Raw genomic sequence first — 21,261 nt, forward strand, 5'->3', positions numbered from 1 at the left:
AGGTCCCCAGGGAGTCAATCCTCTGTGAGAACTGTAATATTCAAATTTACATATCAGAGACATACAAATTGCATATTGAGGCCTCCATGGCTTCCCAGCCAGCTGAGGACAAGTCAAAGCAGTTTTTGCTTCACTTCTATTCAGTTATGGTCTATTACAAGTCAAATATCTTCAATAATTCCTATTTTAATGATAAATTGTCAACACTGGAAGATTCCCCCATCTTTTCTGAACAAAACGGTGTAAGAATGACCGCTCTAGCCCTTACGGTTAGGAAACTATGGTCATTTGTTTGAGGGGAGTCCTCATTATGAGAAATAGACTGCAAAGATCCTGTGCCTCTCTGTGTCTGTGCTGCAGGCACCAGTTTTGCTGGGAAAAAGTACACAGCCTCTCTGATTGGTGGATTCAAATTCAGCAGCTCCCAGGCTGCTTGACTGAAAACTTGCTTCTCTCTCCGTGTGTGTGTGTGTGTGTGTGTGTGACAGAGAGAGAGAGAAAGCCTTTTAATGGGATGATCTCATTGTAAGATTCATATTCAATATATTTAGACTGGTTGACTGAATTGGATCTTGTGTGTGTGTCTCTCTGTGCATGTGTGTTTCCTTATGTGTACATATTTGTGATTGTGTGGCTATTATATTTTTTTTTGCTGATTTTTTTCATTTAACAAGTATATTTGACGGACCCTCAGCATGTTCAGCATTTTTTAGCTGTCCATTTTGCTTTTCCATTTTGTCTGTTTAAGTTATTACTATTGTGCTAAATCATGCTATTTCTGCTATTTTATAAGATTTGTGCTTAATATAGTATTTCTGCTTTTTATAGGATTTCTGCTTAATATAGTATTTCTGCTAAATGTAGTATTTATGCTTAATCATACTATTTCTATACATTTCTTCTCTTCTGAACAAAACGGTGTAAGAATTAAGAATGACTGTTCAAGCCCTTACGGTTAGGAAATTATGGTCATTTGTTTGAGGGGAATCCTTACTGGATAAGGTTTATATATATATATATATAAATATATTGTCTTTAAAACATCTTTGCAGACTGTCCTGGACTGGTTGTCTTTTTTGTTTGTTTTTTTTTAGGTCTGGTGAACTCTATCACCAGCTATTTGGTGTTGGTGTTCAGGAGAAGAGCCTTCTAATAATATTTATTTAACTTATAGAATTAAAGTTCTGCTAGTTTTTTTCTGTAGCAAATAGATATTGTATAAAATATTTAAAATTACCTACATTTTTTATGTTTACAATGCCCATTGTGTGTAATACTGGAATTTCCTACGACCCGTGAACGCCTCATCTTTTACCTGACTGCCGGACATCCGCCTTTCTGAACACTTCGTTGAGTCCGCTCTGGGTGAGTGCTGCGCCTCTGCTTCTCCTCTCCTCTCCTAAATGTCTATACTCTGTTTGCGCGATTTAACAAGTTCTTGTTAGTGATTTATAAAGCCAGCCGAGGTATAACTCATGTTAAAGTAACACAATGGTTGCTTTTTAGTGAAAAGTTGTCATTTTTGTATGTAAAAGCAGTGTTTGATGAGCTAAAGCTAACAACCCAATGCTAACGACTAGCCTTCTTATGAGCCCAGTGTGAAATGAAGATTTGACTGTAAACCACGGTTATTGTGTTGTTTTATTAATTACATTTGGTGTGTTCGTGTTTCTCAGTCTGTTAAATAAGGTGCAGTTAGTTCTCTTCACAAATCAGTTGGTTAAAACAGCCTCATTCTTTATGCTGTAAAGTTTTAAACAAACCGCCATCTTAGATTCAGTGTCAGCTGTCGGCAAGATCAAAGGAGCCATTTTACCGCCTCTGACCGAACACGGGAGAAAAAGAGTCGCGTGTGTGCAGGTCTTGTGGATTAATTAAGAGAAAGGAGGGGGGGAGAAACTGGGGATTAAACATAGGCTATGTCCCCACATACACGGGTATTTTTGAAAACTGGGACTTTACGTTTTCGTTTTAAAAAACAATCCCGTCCACACGTAAATGCAGAAATGAAGGAAAACTCTGCTAGGAACATACCAAAGCAACAGGTGGCGATATATTCCTAACCGTGTAGAAATGTTGGCCAATCAGAAAAGTCTAGAAGCCTCGGTGGGAAATAGCAAACAAAGATGGGGCATAAAAGCAGAACCGAGTCATATGTGTCGGGGGACAGTAACTGTGTGTGTATATGTAAGCATTTAAACACTGCAGAGAGAACAATTAACAGTAACCGTATTGTAGAAATGCATTTCACTGAAACAATAACGTGGCGCACAGTGTGACGTCAAAAAAGGCGCTGCGTTTTCTCAGTTTCCCTGTCCACACATAAATGCAAAAACAAAGTTTTCAAAAATATCCTGGCAAGCGTTTTTAGTTTTTCAGTGACCGAAAACGCCGTTTAAGTGTGGACGAAAGGTGCAAACGGATAGAAAAATCTCCATTTTCAAAAGTACCTGTGTACATGTGGACATAGCCCAAGAATAATAAGAACTCCTAATTTGTAGACTTTAATTTTTAAGAACTGTTTAACAAGGCTTGTTTGTGCCAACCTAAATCTGCAGCACAGTTTAAATTCTGACTTTGTGGAAAATTAATGAAATAAACAACAGCCCACCTTCACATAAATAAAATATGGCAGTATATTATTATTAGTATGGTACATAGATATTTATTTAAAAACTACAGCATATTTAATGATACTATGTGCAGTTGATAATATTTTAGGAAGTAGAATTTGAATGCAGACCACCTCAAATATTAAAGCCTTAAAAATATACATCGTGCAGTTTTTCATGTATGAGTGTTTTGCAATCTTAAATGAGAGGTAGACCAAAGAAAACAGAGGAGAGTTGTTGTTTGTATTCCAGCTGTAGTAAACAAAGAAGTTTAGTGAATCTTTTTGACAACAGAGAGTGATGCAGTATTGATGCTGATTTGAGTTTTCTGATCCTGTATTTTTGCTCTTTGTCTTTTGTTACACAGAGTGAACTAGAAGCTTGGTTTTGCCTTTGCTGGTAAGTAAACAGTGATTGTAACTGAAGCAATATGAAATTGGGATTGTGTAACATGTTTAGCAATTTATATACCATAGTTTGGCTTTCTGTGATATCTTGCCATTTGCTCATGGGCAAAAACACATTTAGGATTTATAAGCAGTAAAGCCCCCCCAATAGATCTCTGAGTGTCCTGTAAAATTATGATATTATTTTATGCCATGTTATACCCCTAATTAAAGATTGTGAAGTATTATGTAGTTTTAGTTTGCATTATTCTCCTGAATTAGAAGAAGCTGATAACTATTGCATTAGTTAAACTGATTTGCATTACATTAAATTGCTGACTTGTTGTGAATGAATGATATTGTTTTATGATGCATTATATTGCTGAGTTATAAGAAATACTGTTCGCAGAAGGTTATTGTCTAATTTGTCTGAGTAGAAGAGAACAGAGTGTGCTGGAGTTTTCTGCCCCATTTCAGCAGGAGCAGATAAACAGGGAGCCAAGGTCGTAGCTTAGGCGCTGTGTGAGAGAGAGCATGTGAATGTTTAGGCTTTTTATGATAAGGTGGAGGCACCAGAGGTTATAAAAGTTTGAGCAATGCTCCACCATTTTGAGATTTTGAGGCTGTCTGCATCAGTGTCCATCTCCCACGTGTGTGATCATTAAATCATCGTTTGACTCAACCCGGCCGGACCAGTGTTGTTAGTGTGGTTTTTTCTCTTGTCTCCATCCCCAATATTTTGAACCTTAACAGCCCCTAAAAATGTCCCTGAAGTTTAATAGGCCATTTATGTCTAATTTTAATTTTAAAGGCTTATCAAAGCATTTCTGTAGTAATTATTGTTTTTATTACACATGTTAAGGCCATTTGAGACTCTGCAATTAAATGTTGCCCTCTTTAGACTAAAGTGAGTTCATTTTGTCTGAGGTAAAGTGCTGGGAAAAGTCTTTTTTTTTTCTTGCAGATTTATTTTGTTCATGCTTTTTTGTCACATGTTTCAAATCATCTAACAGGGATGATATGAATAAATACAAAAAAGCATTTTAAAGTGATGATTTCACGTATGAAGCAGAGAAAACCAAACCAAAGCTATCTGTTCTAATGTGAGAACATGCTGGTCTCTAATACCCAGCTGTGGAAGCCCTGATACGAAGAACTACCATCAAGCATTTATAGTATCAAGTATTATTTGTGATTGTTGCATGCTTTGAAACTGTGATGTTATCATTTGATCAAGTGTGCAGTGCGAGCAAATCCTTGCTTGTGGTATCTGATGTGTTATGTAATAGCACCAAAGTATTAGAGCTTTACGTTAATGAGGAATTTCTGTGGCTTATTGCAGATTGATAAAACGACACATCACCTTAATAAAGACAGAAATCTTTAATAAGGTGCAGAAAGAGAAGATGGGGTGTTTATAGTAAAGCTGTTGTAAACAAAGAATTTAACAGATTTTTTTTTTCACTACAGATTGTGATGCAGTATTGACTCTGATGCTGATTTTAGTTGTCTGATTCTGTATTTTTGTTCTTTTGTTACAGAGTGAAACAGAACTTTGGTTTTGCGTTTGCTGGTAAGTAAGCAGCAATTGTAACTGCAGTAATATGACATTGTCACTGTGTAACATGTTTAGCAACTTACCTAACGTAGTTTGGTTTTTGTGACATTACCATTTATTGATGGGCAAAATCAAATGGTCAGAATTTATACCTTGTAGCAGCAAAGGCCCCACACATGACCTCTGACTGTCCCTGAAGTTTAACAGGCCATTTGTGTCTGATTTTTATGTTTGAACACAAACAACTGTTTTTATACAGTTGTTTGTGTTCTCCGTTTGTTTGTGGATTTACGTAGCAGAGCACCACAGTTGTTGATTTATATCTTCACTCATATTCTGCTTATGTATTACATTAAAGTCAGACCACTATAGAAGTATTTTTGCCTGAGTGAACAGAAGTGGTAGGTTAAACATTTAAGCAATAATAAAAAACTCAGAGGACCAGAGTTGTGAGTAGGCAATGTTGTGTATGTTAAAGCCTGTGTGTAATTTATATACAATAAGTTTAAATCAGTTTCTTAATAATTTGCTTGATACAATGTGTTTAAAATTTTATATAAAAGGGAAATATTGAAAAATACAAAAAGATTCCTGCCAACAGGTACAATGGAAGGACTCTTTATTATAATTTTTGTAATTGCAAAAATGGTGTGCCACTGTTGTTACTATAACATGTCAGAATTTACATGTATTTTAGGATTTACATATTCAGATCAGAACTAAAACCTAATGAGGTTTTCCGTTGATTCTAACAGTTGTGGTTTTTTCACACTTTATTAAGCACTGACTTGTGATAGAAAATGATGGAGCTAAAAAGCCATAATCTGTACCAACAAATATTGGTGCCTCTTTTTTGCACTTCTGTAGTATGCATGCCTTTATTACACATGTTATCACCATGTGAGACTCTGTAACTGAAGTTTGTCCTCTTTAGACTACAGTGAGTTCATAAAGGCTTGAAGAAATTGAGGATTTTACTAGTTATTTCATGTCACAGTAAATTGGATTGTGTGCGAAGAGGTTCAACAGTGTAAGTCATTAAACAGTGATCTGATGTGTTGTTTCCTTTCTCTAGGATACTGATCTGATCGTCGCAAGTCTGGTAAGTAAAGGTTTTGTCTGCGGTACAGTGCTGAGAAAGGTCTTTTTTCCTTGCAGATTTATTTTGTTTATGCTTTTTTCACATGTTTCAAATCATCTAACAAGGATGACCTGGATAAATACAAAAAGCAGTTTTAAAGTGATGATTTCATTTTTGAACCAGAACAACCTGGTCTAATGTAAAAACATGTTGGTCTCTAATACCCAGCTGTGGATGCCCTGATAGCAACAATTACCATCAAGCATTTACAGTAACTGGTAATGACTGGTTTACATCACTGGTTGATTTTGGTCCACTATAATTTCAGAATTGTCATAATTAGATCCAAACAGGACAGGCAAAAAAAGAAAAGAAAAAAGTCTTAATTAAGGCCCAATATAGGGTTTTCAAGTCATGCCAAGTATCTTAATTTCATTAAAGTCCAGACTGATTAGTTTACACCATGTGTTTTGTTTCATTCATTCAATTGGACTTGCTTGTGTGCTTCAGATCCTAAGTGTGATTAAACTTAAGCCCAGGACCTGATGAGTTGATGTAGGTCCTGAAGTAGTAAAGGAACTCTGGGACATCACAGTAACAGCACCATGTTTGACTTTAATGCTGGTGTTTTTCTCTCACTATAGATGATTCAGTTTAGTGCAGTTAGTCAGCACAGCTCTTGGTTATCATCGAGATATTATTAGGCAACTTGTTTTTGCATGTTCAGCTACAACATCTGGGAGGGTTTCTGTTTTCTGAGGTCTCCAGATCCTTAGTAGTCTCTTTGTAAACCTTTACAGAACTATATGTGTTTGTTTCACATTAGAGCAGCTCACGACTAGCAGTTTAGGGACAATTAAATATTCACATAGGACAGGGGTCTCAAACTCCACTCTTCAAGTGCTGGTGTCCTGAAGCTTTTCCACGTGTCCCTGTTACAAAACACCTGAATAACATTTGTAGGTCATTAGTGAGAGTATAGAATTTGACTGTGTGCTGAAGTGGCATCCCCTAAGACTACTCAAATGTAAGTAATTTAAGTGTTTGGAAAAATGTACTTCTAAAAGTACTTTCATTGCATCATGTTCATTCACTCATGAGCTGCTATAACATGAATCAAATTCCTGAATTACCACCTCAGCATGCAGTCACGTTCTGTAGAGTTTTGCTAATGACCTACTAATGTTATTCAGGTGTGTTGCAACAGGGACACATAGAAAAGTTTCTGGACACCAGGCCTTAAGGACCAGAGTTTGAGACCACTGGTGGTAGGGCATTGTGGATTTCAAAAGCTTCTTCCCTTAAATCACTGCCTAAAAACTGCTTTTTGTAATTTGTCATAATGACTTGCAAAGTATAGGTGGGATGAAAACATAAACATAAGACATTTTATAGTGGCCTGATATTTTTATCAAGGCTGTTTTTTGAAAATAATCCTGGCCTAATTTACAAAAGATGAACTGTCTGAAAGTCATGTTTGTTTGTTTAAGAAATGTGGGAATGTCCAGCAAAGATCTTACATGCAACAGCTCAGATACAGCACTCACTTCTGTTCTTTTTATCATGAAATGATCTACAAAGAAATGATCATCATACTAAATTTTGCTAATTAGGCCTTTATATCAGCTATGATAAGTTTATTATAGATTTAGTGTAGTGCTTATTGCTGTGCATCAAACATGCCCCAAATGTGACTGAAATATGTAGAAACTGCTGTGTAGAAACTAGCTGTCTCCAAATTTCTCATTTTGCCAAAATTCATACAGAGTGACCTGAAACTGTGCTGTAACCTCAGTGTGTTGGTTTTGTTGGACCATTTAATATTTACAGTAAGTTACTGTAGCAGCACGTCTTAGTTTGAGTTTATAGACTTAGTTTATTGTTTTAATAGAATGTAAAAATGTCCTTATAACAGTTCCACCATCATTTGTTAAACATTGTCATTCTGTTCAGTCCAATAATTTACTGTAGAAGTCTTTAGTATTTAAAGCCCTACATGTATTGTATTTTTGAGATTATAAGGCATAATGTCAATAAACAAGCCTGTTTTTAAGGCAGATTAAGCCAAACAAACAGTCAGATAAGTCAAACTTTATTCAAGTCATTCACAAACAACTCTCAACACTGTTCAGTTGTAACACATAAAATACAGAACAATACACTCACTTTTTCAGTTCATTCCTCATCCACAAATCCATCAAACTCTTCATGGGTTGATCAGTTTGAAATCTGCTTCTTAAGCATGTCTCTTAGCACGTGCCAGGTCCTTGTACACACACCATAATGTTATGTTGAAGCACCGTACGAATTACTCTGCGAGGGTCCTGACTATGGTAGCCATAATGCTCTGACAATACATCAAGCAGCGCAGCTTTGTAGCTTACGAAGTCTTACTAAAATATTTGACAGAATTTTGAGCGCTGTGTACCACAGAAATCCCGTTTGAGGTCAGTAAGCATAACCAGAATCGATACGCTAGGCACATTGTATGTTTTTGAGATAATGACAGGATTTTAGGTGTGCCATATAGTCTGAAGAATATGGTAAATCCAAGCATGTTGGAAATATGACTAATTCCATGCCTTTTGTGTCTTACAGGTGACCTGCTGCAGAAGATCCTCTCTCTCTCTCTATCATTATAAGCAATTCTGTCTATCCTATCACTCTCCCAACTCTATCTAATTTGAAAGCCATTCTATCTTGTATCCCTCTATCCCTACTGCTCTATCTAATTTGAAAGCCATTCTATCTTGTATCCCTCTATCCCTACTGCTCTATCTAATTTGAAAGCCATTCTATCTTGTATCCCTCTATCCCTACTGCTCTATCTAATTTGAAAGCCATTCTATCTTGTATCCCTCTATCCCTACTGCTCTATCTAATTTGAAAGCCATTCTATCTTGTATCCCTCTATCCCTACTGCTCTATCTAATTTGAAAGCCATTCCATCTTGTATCCCTCTATCTCTACTGCTCTATCTAATTTGAGAATCCAAGTTTTGAGAATCCTTTCAGAATCCAATTTTCAGAAATCCAAGTTACCAGAACTTGATCTATCTGTTACAGAATTCTGAGAGATCTCTGCTCTCACTGCTCTTTCTTTCCTGTCATTAAGCTCTCTCACATTCAGTCATTTTGCTTTAAATTACAAGTTGAATATACAGTAGTAGAATTACAGTACAGTAGAACTTATAGTAGAAACTACTTACACAGCCCTACATTTGTCATTTTAATTTTGCATTAGACTTTAGTTTGGACTGCTAGTTTGGCTTACTTTGATCAATTGCATAAAATATCACCTTTTTATAAGTTTATTTGTAATAAGATAATCTGGTTATTTTGTAATACATACATTCAGATAAATAATAAATCAGATCCAGTCTGTTAGTCTGTTTCATTGGCTATAACATTTGACTGCAAGTTTATAGTATTATTATTTGAGGACTAACCCATTTTGTCACTCAGTGTAAGTATTCAGTCAGTATTGTCATCGAGAAGTGCCTGAGGACCCAGACTTCCTGTTTCCTGACTGCTGCAGAACATCCAGCTGAAGAAACCCCGTTTCTAAAAGAGGTACAATAAAACGGACCAAATTGTTTCCAGAGAACTTTGAATTTCCTTTATTTTGAGTTTGGAGTACAAATCAGCTTTTTAACATCTATTCATATATTCATAAAAACATTTTATAGTATAATAGTACATTTCTCAGATTTAACAGTAACTTAAGGAGTTATAAGTTTTTCTGTGTTTCAAGGTTCAGTTTTGTTTATATTTGTGTATAACCACATATAAGCTCCAGATTGTACTTCAGCAAAATGCCAAGAAAAAGTCAAAGGTCGCAGTCCTTGAAGCTTAGATGGCAAAAGCAGAAAGAACAGGTGAATGTTTCTCAGAGCAGTGAGCAGGTAAAGGTGTGTGTTTCAGCTTTTCCCAGCACAGAAGTGCAGAGCAGTGTTCAGACAGCCACAGTGTCTTATGCAGATGTGGTAAAGAGAAGTGTTCCCTCAGTGTCTGTCCCAGAGCCTGGAGTTATGCAGGTAATCCAGACTAAACCCCAGCTAACTGTACAAACACAGCATGATGGAGAGACAGCCACAGTGTCTTATGCAGATGTGGTAAAAAGAAGTGTTCCCTCAGTGTCTGTCCCAGAGCCTGAAGTTATGCAGGTAATCCAGACTGAACCCCAGCTAACTGTACAAACACAGCATGATGGACAAGCTCCAGTACAGTCTCATGTACAGGTTACAAACAGTGAAAGTCCACGAGTGAGTAGCGTCTGTGCTTCCCGAAGCCAGGCTTCTCCTAGGTATGGAAAGTACCGGAATCAGCAATGCATGGCTAACAGCTTGGTTTTCCTGTCATTCTTACACGAGGATGAATTTATTACCAGAGCAGATCTAAACCGTGTGTTGGACAAAGGCCATGCCGTCTATTCAGATGCCAGACTGAGGTTTGTGAACAGTGTGTTTCTAGCCTGCGATGAACTTCCTTCAGTTGTTACCAGCCGCAGACACGAGTATCAAGTCGACATGTCTCAGTTTGCTCATTACGGCACATTTGATGGTACAGATCACTTTCCGAGCCTTGAACAGGGACTACAGCGTTTGGCTTCAGAGTTTCGCTATGCTTTGCTAGTCATGGGAGGAACAGTCATCGCTGTTAGCAGGCTGACTTCAGGTGAATATGCATATTTTGACCCTCACCCACGTAAGTCTACTGGTATGCCATTGTCGCTAAGTGTAAGTGGTGGAACTGCAGTTATGTTGAAGTTCACACGTCTTAATGACATGATTGACAGGATCAAACGTTTGTACAGAATGTTTAGCATCGCACCAAGCTGCACTTATGAGCTACAGCCCATCGAGTTTCACAGTGAAAACGCTGCTGACCAAAGAGATGCTGATGAAAACAGACAAACAGCTACAACTGTTCCAGCACCAGCTTTAAATGAACCTGAATTTGAAACTCCAAAGTCCACTGAGCAGACACCGAACACTGTGGCCGACACTTTAGCTACTGAAGTGATGTCATCCAGAGTGGATTATTCAAATGAGCCAGCTGCTGAGCTGAACAATCGTCCTTCTGATTATTTAGAAATAGAAACCTCTGCATCTTCTGTAAGAGACACTCAGGTAACATCAGATTCTGTTCCTCAGAATGATTCAAACAGTGCCTCCAGTTCAACTAAGATAACACAGGAACTCTCAGATAAACTGCTGAAATATAGTAAACATGAAAGGCAAAAAATGAGGAGAAGATTATTGACCCAACAAAAGCTACCACAGAGAAAGGAAAATCAGAAGACGAAAGAAAGGCAGATGTACAGGTTTGATGAAAGCTTCAAGACAAAGAAAAAAAACTCAACTAAGAAGTGTAATGATCCTGATCACAGACAGAAAAAGAGCATGTACAAAAATGAACTGTATAAATTAAATGCTACCTATAAGGAGAAACAGAGAGAACATTTTAGAAAGATGTATAGAGAAAGTGCTAAAATTAGAGAGAGAAAAAGAGAATGTGTCATAAGGACATATAAAGACAATCCCCTATTCAGAGAAAAGCAGAAGGAACGTGTAACAAGAACATATAGAGAGTCTCCCATATTCAGAGATAAGCAGAAAGAGCGTATAAGAAGAATATACAGAACTTGTGCTGTATTCAGAGAGAAACATAAAGCTTACATGAGGTCATATGTATATAACCTATATAAAAAAAGCGAAGATTTTAAACAGAAAAAACGATCTTATATGACAAAGCGGTATGGAGAAGAAAAACAATTTCAGCAACAACACAAGGGCAATATGAGAGAACGAATGAGAGTAAAATATTGGAACAGTTTTTCTTTCAGACAGATGCATAATATCAGATGTGCAATGAACATAAAACGGAAATATCGCCAGATGCATCGACCAGCTGAGAGTTTACAGTGTCATCCAGAGAACACTTTAATGAATGAGGCCATATCTCGTTTCAGATCAAACATTAAGTCAGCACCATCTTATGTTTGTACTGTTTGTCTAAAAGCTTCTTTTCCTAATCAGGTGAAAATCTGCAAAAGAGAAAATTACTCAAAACACCAGACTGTAGCTCATCAGTGCCTAACTGGTAAATTTGTTCATGTGTGTGATGAAGCATGTAATGATCACTGCAGCTTTCCTGTTGAGAGAAAAAAAGAGTATATCTGTCACACATGTCACAGTTCCCTCAAAAGTGGATGCATGCCCAGGCTTGCTGCTGTTAATGGTTTAGAACTGCAGGATATTCCAGATGAACTTTGTGATCTCAACATTCTGGAGAGACATCTGATTGCCAAATGCATACCATTTGCTAAGATTATTCCTCTTCCAAAGGGGAGACAGAGACTCATACGTGGTAATGTGGTGTGTGTACCATCTGAGGTCCAACAAACAGTTGACTCTTTACCGAGGATCAGAAGCCAATCACAGATCATGAGGATAAAGCTGAAAAGACGACTGTGCTACAAAGGCCATCAGCTGTTCCAGACTGTCACCTGGTCTAAACTCATTCAAGCTCTGCGTAAACTGAAACAAATTCATCCACAGTACACAGATATTATTATCAGAGATGATGCATTGCTTTGTGATCCAACGTTACCTGATGATGACAGCAGTGATGAAGCCAGCATGGCAAGTGATGATTATAATGAAGCAGATTTAATGGAAATTGACAACTATGAAAAAGATGCCCTTTTGTGTGAAAGTGAGTCTCAAAGTGACCAACATATTAATATGCAATCCTGTGATGAACAACCAGAGGAACAAAATCCAGATGAACCAGAAAGTGATTTGAACAATGGAGGTTTTGCTCTAGAAAGTTGTCTGCAGCCTGTAGACATTTCAGAAGAGATTCTCTGTTTCACTGATAACACATATTGTGTGGCTCCTGCAGAAAGAAACAATCCTGTTAGCTTCTTCAGAACTCCTCATTTGGAAGCCATGGCATTTCCTGTGCAGTTTCCTACTGGTCAGAATACACTGGATGAAAAGAGACGTCTTAAACTCACACCAAGTGCTTACTTCAAGTCAAGGCTTTTCAACATTGATGCAAGATTTGCTAAAGACACAAATTACCTGTTTTTCTCACAGTTTGTCACTGAAATACACTTGGCTAATTCCAGCATGACAATACAGCTAAGGAAAGGTAAAACTATGACCAAAGATGGACGCAAAATCACATCAGGAATGTTACAAAGTAAGACAGAAGTAGAGAAGCTGGTAAGAAATAAAGATGCAATCAGATTTATGCAGCCACTCAGAGGAACTCCAGCTTACTGGCAGAAAACTACCAGAGATCTATTCAGCATGGTTCGCCAAATAGGAACACCTCAGTTCTTTGTCACTTTCTCTGCTGCTGAGATGAGATGGCCTGAAGTGATTCAAGCAATAAAGAGACAGCAAGGTGAAGAGGTTGATTTTGAAGCCCTGGACTGGTCAGAAAAGTGTGAAATTCTAAGATCAAATCCAGTAACCACCATGCGAATGTTTGATAAACGTGTTGAGGCTTTGTTCAGAGATTTGCTTTTTTCTCCTGCACAGCCCCTTGGTGAGATCATTGATTACTTTTACAGAGTTGAGTTCCAGCACAGAGGTAGTCCACATATACACATGTTGCTGTGGATTCGAGAAAAGGTAGAAGCAGATGTGGATGACGACCAAACTGTCTGTGACTTTGTTGACAGATACATCTCAGCTCAACTCCCTGATCCAGAAAAACAACCTGAACTGCACAAAAAAGTCACTGAGCTACAAAAGCACAGCAAAAACCACACAAAGACATGCTTTAAGAGTGTGAACTCTGGTTGTAGATTTGGGTTTCCCAAACCACCAGCCACAAGAACAATGATTGTGAGACAGGATGAGGATTCAGACACTGAAGCTGCAAAAGCCAAACTCAGACCTTTGTTGAACCTACTGAAGGAACCTGAAGCTGCTTCCCTCACCATAGAGCAGATTCTGTCACGATGCAACTTGACAATGAATGAGTATGAACAATGCCTCCAAGACATAAACAAGAAAACAGCTCTGATTCTGAAACGTGACCCAAATGAGTGTTGGATCAACAATTACAACCCAGACCTGCTTGAAGCCTGGAACTCTAATTTAGATGTCTCATTCATTTTGAATGCCTATTCATGTATAGAATACCTCTGTAAATATATAACAAAGAAAGAATCTGGCCTCTCTGAATACCTGAAGACAGTTATTGACAACTCTGATAAGAACACCGTCAATGAGTGTGATGAAATGAGAGCTGTGATGCAGGCTTACTCAAAAAAGAGAGAAATCAGCGCACAGGAGTGTGTGACTCGAGTCTGTGGCCTAAAAATGAAAAAATGTTCCCGCAGTGTTGTATTTGTACCAACGGATGATAACCCAGTAAAAATGAGTCGGCCCATGAGCTTCCTGGAAAGCACAACACACGACAGTTGTAATATTTGGATGACAAGTTTGAGTGATAAATACAAATGCAGACCTGAGACCCCAGAATATGAGGAAATGTCGCTGGCTGATTTTGCTGCCTTGTGCAGGTTGGTGAGTGGTCCAAATGAAGGAAAAGATGTGCTTCCTCTTCTAAACCAGCTTGGATTTGTACAAAGGCGAAAGAATGATAAACCAGCTATAATCAGATATTACCACTGTTCACAGGAAAAAGATCCTGAGCAATATTATGGTCGACTGTTGAGACTTTACCTTCCACACAGATCAGAGCAGGAACTGAAACCACAAGGGTTCCAAACCTATCAGTCCTTCTACAACTCAGGTTTTGTACGACTTCCATGTTCAGACCACAGTGAGTCTGTGAAAAGGGTTGTGAAAAGAAATAAAGACAAGTATGAGAAGAAGTCTGAGGATATTGAGAGTGCACTGGAAGAGTTTGAACAAAATAGGGATGTTGTGATTGATGAATGGTGTAATCTTGCTCCTGAATCTGAAGTTGTGAGGCTGCAATGTGATGAGAATCTTCCTGAGAGACATTCTGATGATGAGAACGAACAGGAGAATGTCCCCGACTACAGTCGTCAGTCTGATGCTGTAACAGAGATCAGAGCCATCAGAGAACAACCTGCAGTAGATCCAGCCGTGGTACGTGTAATGTATCAGAATCTGAACCAGAAGCAGGCCTGCGTGTTCTATGCCATAAGAGACTGGTGTATTCAGCGAGTTTGTGGTTTGAACCCAGATCCATTTTTCTTCTATATCAACGGTGGTGCAGGAACTGGAAAGTCACATCTGATTAAGTGTATTCATTCTGAAGCATCAAAGATCCTGAGCAGACTGCCTGCTAATGCAGAAGAAGCTGACATATCAAATCCAACTGTTTTACTGACTTCATTTACCGGTACAGCAGCTTTTTCTATCAGTGGCTCTACGTTACATTCTCTACTGAAACTACCCAGGAGTCTGAAACCACCCATTCAAGGACTTGGTAACCAACTGGATGAAGTCAGATCTGAGCTGATGAATGCTGAAATTATTGTTATTGATGAGATTTCAATGGTTTCAAAACCCCTTTTTGCTTATGTGGATGCAAGACTGAAACAAATCAAAGGCACTCAGAGACCTTTTGGTGGAATGTCAGTTTTAGCTGTTGGAGATTTTTACCAGCTGCCACCAGTGCGACAGTCTAAACCTCTCTGTGTTTACGATCCAGAACAGATTGACCTATGGCAGGAACATTTTCAGATGATCACTCTAACCGAGATCATGCGTCAGAAAGATGATGTGGCCTTTGCAGAGATGCTGAACAGGATTAGAGTCAAAGAAAAGACAGATGAGCTTTCTCAGTGCGACAGAGATTTGTTGTCACAGGCTGTGACTGCACCAGAAGAATGTCCAACTGAGGTCTTACACATTTATGCCACCAACAAGAATGTGGAATCCCACAACACAGATACCCTGAAGAAGCTTCATTCAAACATCATAATCATCAATGCAGATGATTTCCAGAAGGATAAATGTACAGGCAGAATGGAACGAAGAGACAAACCATTTACAGGTGGGAGAAATGATTTACCTGACACTCTGAATGTTGCTGAAGGAGCTCGAGTTATGCTGACCAGAAACTTGGACACACTAAACGGTTTGGTCAACGGTGCTTTTGGTATACTGGTAAAGGTGGTGAGATCTGAAAATGATGGACACATAATTAAACTGGGGCTCAGGATGGACAACCGGCAGCCTATGAGACACAACCGCAGTGCTAATGCAGCTTCTGATGATCTGGTTTACATTGAGAGAGCAGAGGAGAGTCTGAAGTTTAAAGGAGCAGTACGCAGACAGTTTCCTGTAAAGCTAGCATTCGCTTGCACAATTCACAAAACTCAGGGTCTTACAACACAGACAGCTGTAGTTTCAATGAAGAACATTTTTGAACCAGGTATGGCTTACGTTGCTCTCAGCAGGGTGACATCTCTCAGTGGACTCTATTTGCAGGACTTGGATGAGAAAAAGATTTATGCCAATCCCGAGGTAACTGCAGCGCTCCAAACCATGAGACAAGCCAGTGTTGAGGAAATGATGCCTCTTCTTCAGGTCAGAGAAACAGCCAGCAGACTTGACACTCTTACACTGATCCATCACAATACGGAGGGTTTGCCATCTCACATCAGTGACATCAAGAGTCATCATGAAATGTGTTTAGCAGATGTTTTGTGTCTCACTGAGTCTCACCTTCAAGGCTCCTTTGTTGCAGACAGTCTTCATTTGGATGGCTACACCATGTTCAAACGCAACAGACATGTGTCCTACACAAACTTTCCTCACATGGCCAGCAGAAGTGGTGGGGGAGTTGTTGTGTATTTGAGGAATCATTTTCAGGTTCAGGTAAAACAGTATCTGCATAATGTCACTGATCTTGAGTTTTTAGTGTTGAAGGTTCAGGCTCCATTCCCTGCACTCATTGCTGTTGTGTACAGACCCCCTGACTACAGTTTGACACCATTCATGCAAAACCTGGTAAGTCTTTTAGATTCACTTGAAATAATGGACTGTCACCCAATAATTGTGTGTGGAGATTTTAATGAGAACCAGTTGCAGAGTGGAAGAAAACAGATTCTGGAGCAGTTTCAGTCGAGAGGGTATTCACAGCTGATCACTTCTGGCACTACAGACAAGAACACCCTGCTTGACCTCATTTTTATTTCTCAGCCACAGAAATGTCTATATTCAGGTGTTCTGAGATCATATTACAGTTACCACAACCCTGTGTTTTGTGTCCTGTCCTCGAGCCAATCATGAAGTCGTCTGGTGAGTTTTGAAACAATTACAGATCATGTTTGTTACAGAGTTTACTGATTGTAGAGCATGAAAAATATTTTTCATTGAAAAAATTGTCTTCCCTACTCTGTCTGTAAGAAGACCCTTTCTTATTGCAATGTTATTAATCATTTCACCAAATCATTGCTGAACTTCATGCAGAGCAGAGAACATCTGCTATCATGCACCTCTGATCTGAAATGTGCTGCAACATTTATTAAACCAACATCATTTCTTTTATTCTCATGTTTTAAATGACTAAATCTTTTTACTGTGACGTATGTAGCTCAACAAACGAGATCTTCCCCTCCAAGGGCTTGAAAATATGAAATAGTAAATAAATAAATCCCACATAAATGCAGGTATTTATTATGGGTCACATGAATAAATACAGACAATTATATTTTCTTGATTATAGTAGCTTTTGTAGAATCAAAAGTTTTTGTGATGAATGAGTTTTTGCTTATCATGTTTTACAGGTAAAAAAATGTCAAAAGTTATAAACTATCTTTAGGCTACCAGAGATGTCTATAATGATACATTATGTAGAGAAAAACATTAGTACAGCTTACAGAATATGTATAAAAACTGATTTAGAAGTAAATGGATAGTTTTCTGAAAGTTCCCGACTACAGTTTAACACCACCCACCCAGATCAGCCCCCAAGTGTCTATGTAATGCTGGTATGGTGTGTGAGTTTGACTTGGCCTTTATCCGGGTGGGTTTGGGTTTGGGTGGATAAAGGCCAAGTCAGAATTCTCTGAGCAGCTGGAAAAAGCTGCTAATAAACAAAGACATCAAAAAGTGTGGGCTTTAGGTGTAGCCCCCGCTTTCTGATGCACTAATTAGACTTAGTAACCGACACCCCATACCAGCATTATATAGACACTTGGGGGCTGAGCTGGGTGGGTGGTGTTATAAGCACGTGTTTTGTTAGATATATTTTTTCAGACACCATCTTCATGAACTGCTGAGCCAAACCTGATCCATCAGTGCTGGACTGCACAGATAACTACATGCCACAAGGAGACTGCTGTGTTATGAACTGCCATACCAGTGTGTCTTCAATGGAGAAGATGACACACCCATCACCTGACCTCCTGCCTGATCTGGAGACCATCATCATGCTGCCACACTACACACCTCTGAGACCATCAATGATGACTCATACTGAGGAAACTGTATTTCCTGTCAGAGATGCTCAGTGATCCTCAGAGCAGAGAGCGGTATGATTCTTTATCTTTGATAAAAAAAAATGTCAGTGTTTTTAATTCAATTAATTAATTTAAATCCTGTTTATTGCATAAATAATTCCACACTCAAATGATTATACTTGTTGACACTTTTTGAGTTTTAATTCACATTATGGATTACAAATCTATGCTTTTTCTACTCTGTCTCTCTGTGCAGGTATTGCTGTCTTCTGAGTTCTTCAGTGTTCCAACTGAGACATTCAAACCTCACTGCAGAGCTCATGTCTTTCCTCACCATCATGTGAGTGTGAGATTGCTCTGGATTCTGGTTATATGGCCTGCAGCACCTATAAGGTATTTCAATATTGTTCATTGTATAACTTATTTGTAGTTTTTAGGCCTTAACACAACTAAAATGTTCCTTTTTCTGTATTTTTTAGAATAAGCTCGTCCAGTGTGCCTGCATTCCAGCTTCACAGAAAAGAACATCAGACACCAGCGAGGGAGGATAAGAAAGACAGACACAACAACATTGTCATCCCCTATGTAGCCGGTGTATCAGAAAAACTCAGGAGAGTTTTCTCCAAATACGACATCCCAGTGTACTTCAGACCCAGTAACACACTCAGACAGAAACTGGTTCACCTGAAAGACAAAACTCCTAAACACAAACTTAACAATGTGGTGTATGCTGTACAGTGCAGCGAGGAATGCCCAGACTTCTACATCGGAGAGACCAAACAGCCACTTCACAAGCACATGGCACAACATAGAAGAGCCACCTCCACGGGACAAGACTCAGCAGTTCATCTGCATCTAAAGGACAAAGGTCAGTCTTTGAGGATGCCAATGTTCACATTTTGGACAGATGGAGGAGTGAAAGAAGCCATTTACGTCCACTGTGAGCGACCATCTTTAAACAGAGGCGGTGGTTTACGACACCAACTGTCTGCCATCTATAATCCAGTTTTGAGTTCCCTCCCCAGACACCGTAACGTCCACTCACATCCTGGGAGTGGGCGTGGGTGATTTCCTGACCTCGGGAAATCACATAATAGGGTGGGGCCAGGTTTCACAATGAGCTCACCCGAAACCCTGGCTGATTGGGACCCACACCCACTTTCACACCTTGGCTCATGTGATTAGGTAGAGGATCATCAGGGGGTTCTTTGTCCCTCTTTGGGGGGAAACTCCCACTGGGTTTAAATCTGGGACTCTCCACCATTGACCCTTAGAACTGAAGAAGCTTCTCGGATGAGAGGTGAAACGTCTTCAAGGAACTCAAAGAAGTCCAGACGCTTTTCTTTCCAAGCTCCTTAGACTTCACTTGTGTTAATTACATTTTATTTGTTGTTGTTTTCTTTTAGATTTATATGCAGTGATTGGATGTGGTGGAGCTTTGTTAACCGTGTGGAAAACATCTGTTTGTGATGATATTTACAATGAGGCTTTAAGGTGACAGTTTCCATGTAATTTCAATCCTCTTACTAAGCAAAAACATGTTTGCAATTAACATATTTTTTCAGTTTTGTCTTTTGGATTTATGGTTAACATTCCTCTGTGACAGCAAATACTAAACTGGTCCAAGTAACCAGCATATCATTGGTCAAAGGCAAAAAGGACCACATGTCACACTAGCAATGAATTTTTGACTGTGTTTGTGTTAGTATAGAGTAGGTCTAACAGTGGTTTTCCACATCTGCTCTAATATATATAGATAATGGGTCAGACATATAAAGTCATTTTGAAAAGTTCATAAAGGTCATTTATATGTGTTCCTCTTTATCATTTTATATCAGGTCACACAGCTGACTTGAGTTTTGATCAGAGTAGAACCATAACATTCATGCTAATGGTTCTACTGTTTACAGTTACTTTATGATGGATTTCACCCTGGTCACAGCACTATGTGAAAAGCTGTTAGAGGTAAAGTTAAGCCAATTAATACATCATCATAAGTCACTCTCTAACGCAGGGCAGTGATTATTATTCACTGTAATTTATTCCACAACAATGTTCTTTATTTGATTCTTTAAATATGCACATCGATTGTTTAGCTCTGTGACTCTCCACACCTGAAATATATCACAATGTGGACTTCATTTTGACAGTATTTTGTCCATATTTATCATCGAATCATCTTGTGCACTTATTAACTAAATGTTGTTTGTTTGTTTTTTTTGTTTGTTTGTTTGGGGGTTTTTTGTTGCCATTTTTACCTTTCACCAACTGTGTAAATTCTGCAATTTTACCTTGGTTTTGTTTCACATCAGTTTATCTGCTGGCTGGTATTCCTGTCTTCCTTCTCTCACCCCAACCGGTCGCAGCAGATGGCCGCCCCTCCCTGAGCCTGGTTCTGCTGGAGGTTTCTTCCTGTTAAAAGGGAGTTTTTCCTTCCCACTGTCGCCAAAGTGCTTGCTCATAGGGGGTCATATGTCATATGATTGTTGGGTTTTTCTCTGTATCTATGAAGCGCCTTAAGGCGACTTTTGTTGTGATTTGTTGCTATATAAATTGAATTGAATTGGTTTTCTTTCTTTTCTAATGTTTCTGGTCATTTTTCACAGTTAAACAAGTAACTTTGAGGTTACGTCATCGTTTTCAGCTGTTATCTGTATACATTTTTTTTCCTAATAATTACATTTCTGCAAAATTATAGCAGTTCTGGTAAGTTGTAATATTTCTGCCAAGTTATTAATTTTTTAATAAATTATTACATTTCTGCTAAGTTGTAGCTTCTGGTAAACTACAACATTTCTGCTGAATTGTTATGTTTCTTCTAAGTTATTGCATTTCTGCTAAGTTATTACATTTTTGCTAACTTGATGTTCTTCTGCAAAGTTATTAAAATTTCAACAACTTTTTAAACACTGACTTTGATTTCTTCAGCTTCTTCAGCTATTTTCAACTATTTTCAGCAGACAGCTTCAGCTTTACAGTTTCCTCTAAGTGATTGCAGTTCTGCTAAGTTATTCCATTTTAGCAAAGTTCCTTTGCTTCTGCAAAGTTTTTACAATTTCTGCAACTTTTCAGCTTTTTCAGCTACTTTTTGCATACAGCTTCAGCTTTAAGCATCCACACTGCATTTTCGCAGGAAATGCAAATTTTTCTAGTTGTGTGGATGCTTTAAGCATCCACACTATTGAGTTCCTGTTT

At 38.5% G+C, this 21,261-nt stretch overlaps 1 protein-coding gene across 3 annotated transcripts; it reads left to right on the top strand.

Moving 5' to 3' along the window:
- The first annotated feature begins 203 nt into the window (after nt 1-203).
- Nucleotides 204-20,973, top strand: LOC145426212 (uncharacterized). Of its 3 annotated transcripts, XR_013906936.1 has the most exons (7): nt 204-1,365; nt 2,980-3,011; nt 4,540-4,571; nt 5,632-5,658; nt 8,236-9,209; nt 16,091-16,189; nt 16,350-16,386. XR_013906936.1 is itself a non-coding variant. In XM_080299768.1 (2 exons), exons 1-2 carry the CDS (start codon nt 12,593-12,595, stop codon nt 16,458-16,460), a joined length of 3,708 nt encoding a protein of 1,235 aa, XP_080155894.1. In that variant the 5' UTR covers nt 12,392-12,592; the 3' UTR covers nt 16,461-16,607. The 3 variants fall into 3 exon arrangements, 1 of the variants encoding a protein (XP_080155894.1); XR_013906935.1 differs by lacking the exons at nt 204-1,365; nt 2,980-3,011; nt 4,540-4,571; nt 5,632-5,658; nt 8,236-9,209 and adding exons at nt 18,323-18,459; nt 18,546-20,973 and having other exon boundaries at nt 12,392-18,138; XM_080299768.1 differs by lacking the exons at nt 204-1,365; nt 2,980-3,011; nt 4,540-4,571; nt 5,632-5,658; nt 8,236-9,209 and having other exon boundaries at nt 12,392-16,189; nt 16,350-16,607.
- The last annotated feature ends 288 nt before the right edge of the window (nt 20,974-21,261 follow it).

This window comes from Astatotilapia calliptera, chromosome 3 (assembly GCF_964374335.1).
Source record: "Astatotilapia calliptera chromosome 3, fAstCal68.1, whole genome shotgun sequence".
NCBI lineage: Eukaryota > Metazoa > Chordata > Actinopteri > Cichliformes > Cichlidae > Astatotilapia > Astatotilapia calliptera.

Coding starts and splice junctions, on each gene's coding strand:
- LOC145426212 (XM_080299768.1), top strand. CDS start 12,593: ATGGCATTTCCTGTGCAGTTTCCTACTGGTCAGAATACACTGGATGAA. Junction 16,190..16,349: donor AAATGATGCCTCTTCTTCAG/GTCAGAGAAACA, acceptor CCTTTGTTGCAG/ACAGTCTTCATTTGGATGGC.